The sequence below is a fragment of the Theobroma cacao genome, chromosome 8, assembly GCF_053813885.1.
Source record: "Theobroma cacao isolate CCN51 chromosome 8, ASM5381388v1, whole genome shotgun sequence".
In the NCBI taxonomy this organism is placed as follows: domain Eukaryota; kingdom Viridiplantae; phylum Streptophyta; class Magnoliopsida; order Malvales; family Malvaceae; genus Theobroma; species Theobroma cacao.
This window is the reverse complement of record NC_142646.1, coordinates 31,202,801-31,212,294: the sequence shown is the minus strand read 5'-3', so window position 1 is coordinate 31,212,294 and position 9,494 is coordinate 31,202,801. Positions and strand designations below refer to the sequence as shown.

At 33.2% G+C, this 9,494-nt stretch overlaps 1 protein-coding gene across 2 annotated transcripts; it reads left to right on the top strand.

Annotated features, from left to right (window-relative positions):
• Window positions 1–4,351: 4,351 nt before the first annotated feature.
• On the top strand, window positions 4,352–8,873 carry LOC18593155 (5'-3' exonuclease family protein). 2 transcript variants are annotated; one of them, XR_001928911.2, is made up of 7 exons: window positions 4,353–4,878; window positions 5,462–5,632; window positions 6,049–6,283; window positions 7,466–7,688; window positions 7,808–7,965; window positions 8,338–8,446; window positions 8,523–8,873. XR_001928911.2 is itself a non-coding variant. In XM_018125340.2 (5 exons), exons 1-5 carry the CDS (start codon window positions 4,507–4,509, stop codon window positions 7,950–7,952), a joined length of 1,146 nt encoding a protein of 381 aa, XP_017980829.1. In that variant the 5' UTR covers window positions 4,352–4,506; the 3' UTR covers window positions 7,953–8,242. The 2 variants fall into 2 exon arrangements, 1 of the variants encoding a protein (XP_017980829.1); XM_018125340.2 differs by lacking the exons at window positions 8,338–8,446; window positions 8,523–8,873 and having other exon boundaries at window positions 4,352–4,878; window positions 7,808–8,242.
• Window positions 8,874–9,494: the final 621 nt, after the last annotated feature.

Genomic DNA, 9,494 nt, shown 5'->3' with positions numbered 1-9,494 from the left:
CGAATTCATCATAAAGGCATTCATATTCATCCTGTAAATCATCATAAGAATTAATGCAGGGGGATGAAGGTATCTCTGTTTCATTCTATTGTACCATTAAACAGATGTTTGCTCTTTCCTCAGATTTTTCATCATCAGTTTCAGAGCTTGATGTGTCACTGTCCGACCATGCAGCAGCCACCATTGCTTTCTTGGATCTCTTATTTTTCTTTGGGGTTTCATCTTTCAGCAATGGACACTCAAACTTAAAGTGACCAGGTTTCTTGCATTCGTAACAGATCATCTTCTCCTTTTGTTGGAGTCATTTTTGTTCCTTATTTTCCATGAAGCACCTTGGTCTTTTCTGAAACCTTTTCTAGTTAGCCTTCTATTTCTTCTACTCATTAGTTTTCTGAATTTTCTTACAACTAGAACTAAATCTCCATCATCATCACAGGAAAGCTCTTCCAGCTTTTCTTCAAGAATGTTGGCTTTAAGTGCAATGCTCTTTTTCTTTTCCTTTGCTTCCCTTCAGTCTTTTTCTTTTTCTTCCTCAAGCTCCAGCTCATGATTGAGAAGAGAACCACATATCTCATTGAGAGTGATGATGTTCATATCTTTAGCCTCTCTAATGGCAGTCACTTTTGGTTTCCAAGATTTTGGTAGGCATCTAAGCAATCTCTTAACTAATTCATGTACAGGGATAGGCTTGCCTAACTGACTTAATTTATTTGTAATGTTTGTAAACCTATCAAACATGTTGGTGATGTCTTCACCAGGCTCCATTTTGAACATTTCATAACTATGTGTTAAGAGAGCAATTTTGGACTCATTTGCTTGAGAAGTCCCTTCATGGATTATTCTAAGTTTTTCCCACACTTGTTTAGCTATTGTACAGCTTGAGACTTTGTTAAATTTAGTGGGGGTCAGGGCACAATGTAATGTGTTGATGGCCTTAAAGTTTACTTGAACTTTCTTAGTTTCAGCCTCAGTCCATTCGGACCTTGGCTTAGGCATCAACTCATCCCACATTTCATAATCTATAGCCCTAATATAGATTGATATTCTAGTGCTCCAATAAGGATTATTAGAGCCATCAAACAAAGGTGGTGTGTTTGTTGATTGTCCCTCAGCAACTATGGTTTTTTGTTGAGCCATTTGGATCCTTCCAAAGAATGTCAAGCCTTAAAAACAAGAAACTAGCTCTGATATCAATTGTTGGTCTCGTTAATGTATGCTAGAGGGGGGTGAATAGCACAATTTGGCTCTTGACAATGTGTGTAACTAATTTTCAGAACTCAAGAAATTAAAAACAGAGTATAAGATGCACAACAATTTAGAGTGGTTTGGTCCAAGACCTACATCCACTACCTTATTTATCTAACCAAGGATTTTCTCAATAATTCACTAAGAATCCAGTGAAATTCACAAGCTTTTATAATGACTTTTCGCAGGCTCAGCCAAAGTGGCTTTTATAAAACCTTTACACTAGTTTTTCAAAGGCTCAACTAAAACCCAAAGTGGCTTTTCAAGGCTCAACCACAACCTATAACATTCAAACTTTTCCAAACTTGAACAACCCCTTAGAGTGACTCCCTCACTCTAAGTATACAAGAATAGAGGTTAAAGAAAGTACCTATGATCACAAGTTGATCTGAATGGTACAAGATTGAGTGCTAAATATAATGGCAAAGAGTAGGCATTTAAGTGCAGACAAGTGCAGTGAAGCTTTTCTGGTTTTTCAACTTTTTATAGCTCAAATCTCATTCAAAGCTTCTAAAAAACTTGTTTTTTTATTGTTGGAAGACCCTTTAATACTTGGAGATGCAACTCTGATGGCAATTTGACAGTTTATGGCCATTGAAAACAGTTGAGGATGAGTTCTAGCCGTTAATCTATCTTGTAGTGTTCTGGTTCAAATTGCAGACAGAGAGCTCTTAGTCGACTAAGTTGATTCTGTTTTTGGTTTGCAGATTTTGGCAAAGGGCACTTAGTCGACTGACTTGGACTAAGTTGGTTCTGTTTCTCAAACTCTTCAGCCCGTCATTGCTCTAATTTGAAATTTGGTCAACCAATGTTCTTCCTTGTTTAACCAACAAGCTTCCTCCTTGTTATTCAGTGACATCTTGTTGATTTTATTCCTCTTTTTCTTTCAAAAATACCCTTTGAAGAGTTAAGAAATTAATTTCATGTATTAATTTCCTGCACACTTAAATAAAGAAATTAGACACAAATAAATGAGAATATTTTATTATCATCAAAAACTAATGGAGCCAACACAACTAGGTTAGTACGCTTGCACACGTGCCATTGTTATGTAAGTATTCCATGCAAGTATTAACATCAACACTCCTCCTTAATACTGACATTTAAGACTTTCAGTTTGTTTATGAGGTCTTTAAATTGTGCCTTAGCTAATATCTTGGCCATGATGTCTACCAACTGATTCTCAGAATTGCAATGCTGTACTAAAACATCACCATGTTTTTCAACATCTTTGATGGCATGATATTTCACATTTATGTGCTTTGTCCTTCCATGATAAATAGGCTTTTTTTGTAATTGCAATTGTAGACTTGTTGTCCACAAAGAAGATGAATGAGTTCTGGGAGAAGTTAAGGTCTCTTAGTAATTTTCTAGTTTGATTAGTATTACTAAGTAGCTACCACATGTTCAACCTCAACAATAGATTGAGCTATACCTTGTTTTCAAGAGTTCTAAAAAAAAATATTGTTTCCAAGAGTGAAAACATACCTTGAGGTGCACTTGGAATCATCAATGCTCGCTACCCAATCACTATTAGGAAAACCATGAAATTTGACATTGTTTGATTAAATGAAATGAAGACTAAACTCAATAGTACCATTCAGGTACTTGAGGATTCTTTTGGCAATAGTCAAGTGAACATTAGATAGATGCTGCAAAAATCTTGATAGCAAGCTAATTAAAAACATTATATTTGGTCGTGTAGAACAAATATAAAGTAAATTCCTAATGAGGCTTCTATAGGTAATAGGATCATTCAACTTCTTATGAGAATGAGCATAAAACTTTTCATTGTTGACCATGGGAGTTTTAATTGTTTTTGTTTAATGTTACAAATACTATTTAAGAAATTTTAAATAAATTATTAATTTTTTATTATGTTCAATTTAAGTCACTTCAAATAAGTTATTATTTTTTTATTACGTTCAATCAAGTCATTGTGTTTTTATTTTGAATCAAATAGACTCTTACGATTAATGATTGACTAATTGTTAAAATGACACTTATAATTTTATGTTCATATGATAGATGTGAAGGTAAAAAATCACATAATTATGTTATTATGTCATGTCATAATTCATTACATCACATTAGAATGCCACCTTAACATCACATGACAGAGAATGACAAGTAATATTTTAACTAATAATAGTCAATTAATCATTAGTTATTATTAGAAAAATAATGACATAATGCTCCAAAAAGTCCCTAAGCTATTCAAGAAAATTCAAATAACTCTTTATTCTTTTATTACATTCAATCAAACTTTTATATTTTTATTTTGGATCAATAAACCTTTATTACTAATGGTTCACTAATTGCCATTAATCAAATATCTATTGCCATTTTATATCCATGTGGCACTAATGTGGTGCTGATGTGGAAGGTGAAAAATGCAATATGACTATGTCTTTTTACCACATTAACATGTCACGTCATTATCCATTATGATATATTAACATGTCACGTTAGTCACATGTCAACACCACATGGCATAAAATGATAATTAATATTTTGATTAAGTCAACCATTAGTTATAAGGATTTTTTTTAAAGTAGTTATAAGAGCTTATTTGATTTAAAATAAAAATATAAGAACTTGTTTGGTTCAAAATTCAAATATAAGGATTTGATTGAACATAATAAAAATATAAGAGTTTATTTGAATTTTCTTAAATAATTTAGGAGCTTTTTTAAATATTATACCAATAATAATATAATAAATATATTTCTCATTTATTTAATTAATAAAATATCTAAACAATATCCAATATTAATTCAATTAAATATTTATTAATTATTTATAAATAATCAATAAAGTTGCATACCGTGTGATGAACCATATCTAAATGTAGCATTTATAAAATCTACAAATTATATTATTTTAAGATAAAGTATCATTTTGAATACTAAAAAAACTTAAAATTGAACTATTTAAGTCATAATTAAGTCTTTTGTTCTGTTCACTGTTTAACTCTTTCTCTTTTTTTGGTATGAGTAAAATGGGTACAAAATGACGTCCACGTCATTTTATTAATGGAAAGTTATATAGAATAACTTATAAAATTTAAGAATTATATTATTTTGAGACGCAATCTTCATTTTGAATACTAATACACATGAAGCATTATAATAACTTAAAAAGACTCGAGGATGTTTTACCCAAAAAAACTATATGGAGATTAAAGATCCAAAGGGAGGCATGGTAACTGGTTTCTAATGGTTATAGCGAGGAGCTAAGCCGAAGGTGGTCGAAGTTACAATGCCAGCCAGCATTTCCCTCATGCTTTGTCTACCCGCAAACCCGCTTCTTTCAATTTCAAACACTAAGCTCAGAAGCAAGACAACCAAATTTATCACACTTAAGACCAATACATGGAAGATTAGAGCCGTCATTGAATCTTCTTTCTCCTCCTCGGTTTTTGGGTCTTTCCATCAAACAGTTGGTGGACAGGTTTTGCCAGAAAGAGGATGTTCTGAAAAAGATATAGTAAAGAGCAAAAACAAGAAAAGGGTATTTTTCTTGGATGTCAATCCGCTTCGTTATGTAGGAAGTAAGCCAAGTTTTCAGTCTTTTCGCCACTGGGTTTCTCTTTTCTTCTCTCAAGTCAGCCTCACGGACCCCGTTATTGCTGTAAGCTTTTATCTTTCCATTCTGTTTTAGTTAGCATTGGTAAAAATGGAATACTGTATGTACCATTGTGTCATCTTGGTTTCAGCTAGCTGCTTTTGCGCATTTAAAGTAACAAGTTAGTCCAAGATTGAATATTGCTTGCTAAGTTTTATGATCATTTACCTCGGTTGCGTTAGGTAACATGCTGCTTCCTTTTTGTTTCCAAGTAAAATCGAAAAGTTCATTTGGATAGAAAAGCAAATACTTATATTTTTGAAGAATTAAGAGTTAGATTTCAATCTGGGTAGTAGTAAAAATGCGTGATTTTACTTTTATATGGATCAATTATGTTTGAATATGTGTTGCCATTTACGTATTTGCTCAGGTTTAATAAATATGATGATGATGATTTTGCATTTTGCATTTTACTATTTTCTTTTACCTTTTAACAACGCTCGAAGAATCAACTTGTAAATGGCAAAAGCAAGTAGCAAAACTAACAATCAAACAGAGTCCTATTTTTGTAGATGCAATAACCTGATTGTGGTTATAGACCTTTCTTATGGCATTATTATTTCAGCAAATGCTCAATGTTGTTTTGCAGGTTTTTGATGGTGAAAAGTGTAATGAGCGGCGGAGACAGTTATTACCTTCATATAAAGCACATAGGAGGAAATTCTTTAGACAACCAACAACTTCTAGAAAATTTGTCAGGAGTCAAGTTGGGAGGTCACAGCAACTCATAATGGATGTTCTCAGAAAATGCAATGTGCCAGTAAGTGAACCTCTTTAGTTTTATTTTCATTCTGAAAACAAAGTTAAAAAGCTTAGAGAAGAAAGTAATATGCTTTATTGATTTATGAAAGAATGTTCTAGCTTATGATTTTGGTGTTTCCTTGCCAGCACGATCTGTTTGGGTTCTAGAGAAACCAATGCTATGCAAATTAACTTGTTTACAGTAACATTACTCATGGACAATAAGGATGAATCTAGATGGACAAAGAGATTCTTTTAACTAGCTTAATTCAAATAATTGTGGAGATTCCAAATATACCTTTTTTACAAGAGAATTATACCATTGCTTATCATAGTTGTTTGGAAAACATTATGCGGATGAATTATTGATGCTAAATTTTTGGTTGATCCATCTTTGTTTTATTGATTTTATCATTGGGAACCTAAATCATGCAGGTCATAAAAATAGAAGGAAATGAAGCTGACGATGTTGTTGCCACACTGGTGGAACAAGTTTTACAAAGAGGATACCGTGTGGTTATCGCTTCTCCTGATAAGGATTTTAAGCAGTTGATTTCTGAAAATGTTCAAATTGTTTTGCCCCTGGTGGAGTTAGACCGGTGGTCCTTTTATACTCTGAAGCACTACGTAGCTCAATATAATTGTGATCCACACTCTGACTTGAGCCTTAGTAAGTATGCAATGCTTTTTCTTTTTCCTTCTCCTTTCCTTTTTTGTGATAGTAACAATGTGATCCTCAAATTGTTGACTTAGTTTCACACGTATTTGCATATCTATTGATGAAATATTTACAGTGCTGTAGTTTATTGACAATTCTGTAGTGAAAACAATTCTTAGTTAGAAGTACCTTTTTTCTTCTTTTCAAAACAGCTTGATGTCCATGTGATTATTTATTTTCTCTAGAGACTTATTTGCTCTTAACTTTTTTTTTTCTTTTTCATTTTTCTCTTCATAAGGGTAATCTTAGTAAAAGAACATTTAGTGTTGAGGTATAACCAAGAGTTGTTGGTAGTAGACACTTTCTGTGCAGCTTCTGATTTCTAAAAGAGTTCCTTTTCACGGCTTCTGAAAGGAAGCAGCCTAGTTTGGTACACTGTGAGGCTAAGAGCTGAAAGAAGCTGATTCTTTCTCCTAGGTTTAGTTTTTAATTTTACAATTAGTCGGTTCCCAGTTTGAACACAATGTTCTGTGAGTTTATTTAGGGCATGCAGTATTAGTCTGATAATATAATCACTGGAAACTACTCGCTGTCTAATTTAAATGTATTTACTAAGATTATATGATTTGTGTCCTTTTGAAGAAGTAAATGGAGGTGTGGGGTACTGCCATGACATTATGCTTGCTGCAAAAAGAGCCTTAAAAGCATGCATTCCTATGAATCAGCTAGGTTGATCTGGTACTGATGGTGTCTCTGTCTACATATTATCAGGATGGGTTATTAGAAGTATATTACATATAGGGGTTTGATTTATGTGGTGTTAGTTGTGTTGCTTGTGCAGCAGAAATTTTTATATTAGTAACCAATGCAAACTCCAAAGTTTTCCTCAATGACTTGTTTAAGTTTACGAAATATCCAGTTTTGAGAATTGAGCCCTAAAGACAGAAGTTCCATTCATTGAAGGTTGAAAAGATGGTACTTAGTTCATATGGGTTTCTTTAATGATTCCAGTAAGAGAAAGTTCCAAGGGGATTTACTGCCAGCCCTTGTGTGATCAAGTATACTGATCTCCAATGCTTAATTTTTGGTTTTGGTAAATGAGTGCTCTTTAACACTTCTTGTTTTAATTTTCCCCTAGTGTTCTAGACCACTTTTGGCAAGGTGTGCATAACTAATCATTAAGTAATCTTGTAGGATGCATCATGGGTGATGAGGTTGATGGTGTTCCTGGGATTCAACATTTGGTTCCTGGCTTTGGTCGGAAAACTGCCTTAAAGCTTTTAAAAAAGCATGGCTCACTGGAAAACTTACTAAATGCAGCTGCAGTGAGAACCGTTGGCAGACAGTATGCGCAAGAGGCCCTTACAAAGCATGCTGATTACCTGCGGAGGAATTATGAAGTTTTAGCCTTGAGGAGGTACCTTGTTTCCTCCCGATGAGCACCATGGTTTCTTGTTCAGAGTCTCCTTATGGTTTTGTTGTTCTTGAATTCTATGTGGTTCTCAATTTCCATAGTTCACCCTACTTTTGATACAGGGACGTTGATGTTCATCTTCAAGAAGAATGGTTGGTTGAAAGGGATACATGCAATGATTCAAGTGTTTTATCTAAATTCTTCAGATCATTGGAAGATACTAATAAGCCTACTCCTGAAAATAGATCTAGTTTCTCAAATGGTTAAGTCCTTAGAGCAGGTAAGGTTTCAATATCTTGATGATTATATGGGAGACTGATTTAACTAGGAATTAAATGACTTGTATACTGTAACAGTGTGCATTCTTGGACAATTCCTAACCTTCAAGAATCCTTTTAGTGCTTTCAAAATCATGAATTCGTCATGCAAATTGTTTACTTTTGAAATGCTCTGTTGTATCCTAAAACTAACTATTGATGGTTCTTTCCTGAGTCTGATGTGGTATATATATGGAGCTACCAGCAAGACGCTGATCTGCATAACTTGCCTACTTTTTCTGTTCAAACATTGTTGCTTTTACCAGAAGATTTGGCTAATGATTGAGCATAAAAAATTATTTTTTGAAGCTTACAGTTTGTTGTAATATCCCCAGATCAGGATTAACAAGCTAGAAAACCAAGATTTTGGTGAGCATAACTTGACAGAGCTCAAGGGCAGCTTTGTTTGAATATCAGAGAAGAAAACTACTAGTAGAATTTAAGGTATAAATACTTACGCATTTATGTGCTATGGATCTATTTATTTGCAAGTAGGATACATCTGATAATCGTAATGCAGGACGATAAAAGTTTAAGGGATGCGGCCTCGTGCATTGTGGATATTATTACCATAAACCAAGGATAAATTGTGCAGTGAGTGAAATAAGATTGAAGAAGTTTCGATGTGTAGCTTGCAGCAGTTACTGCTAAGAAAATTTGAAATCGTGCATTTGTTAAACTGGAAATAATTAAACTTCATACTCTGTATGCTATGTTGGATTTCTTGGATCATTGCAGTTAAGAGATTCAAGAGATTCAAATCTGTTATATGTGTAATACAATCCTTGGTATGTAGTTTATTACATGCCTTCTCAACGTTGGTTCCCATCTTACCACTTAGTATTAACCAGAAAAAGAGCTCTTCATCCAATTCACATCTCCCTCTTTTGCTTATTTCTTTTTTTTCCTTATCTTTTTCTTTTCTTGGACTTATTAATCTTGCTTGAGAGCATGAATTTGCGTTTCTCCTTCAGTTCGTTAATAGTATTTGGGAAGAATTAAAAGGAGGAATGTGATGGTAAAATTCTTTGGAATTCGACGTAATTTGATTTAATAGAAAAATTAACATTTGTTAAAAGTTCAAATATTTCAATTTGAATTGTACGGATAACTAAATTTAAAATTATTTGATTTTGAAATATTCGTTTAAATTTAATTCCATTCGATTTTAAATGTCAACAATTTAAATATTATATCCCATAGTCACATAATGAACATGGATTTTTGGAATGGATTCATTCTTCTCATGATGAACATGTTATTTCAGACATGTTCTTATCATAATGAACATGTTTTCTTCTAATAAATATATTTTTCTTGAACGTACTCTTCTTGTTGTGGTTATCTCAGTTAATATAGAAATATTATTATCTTATTCCATACTGAGCTTTTTTTCCTTTACAACGCCATTAATACCAAGCCCAATATTATCCATATTCACCCATTTGGATGGTAGGGAGATATAATTCGCACCTTGTACCTTTTTTTGTTG

Bases quoted from the DNA above. Each gene is read 5' to 3' on its own strand.
- LOC18593155 (XM_018125340.2), top strand. From the start codon at position 4,507: ATGCCAGCCAGCATTTCCCTCATGCTTTGTCTACCCGCAAACCCGCTT. The intron at 4,879-5,461 runs GTAAGCTTTTAT...GTTGTTTTGCAG, and splicing joins TCACGGACCCCGTTATTGCT to GTTTTTGATGGTGAAAAGTG. The intron at 6,284-7,465 runs GTAAGTATGCAA...GTAATCTTGTAG, and splicing joins ACACTCTGACTTGAGCCTTA to GATGCATCATGGGTGATGAG.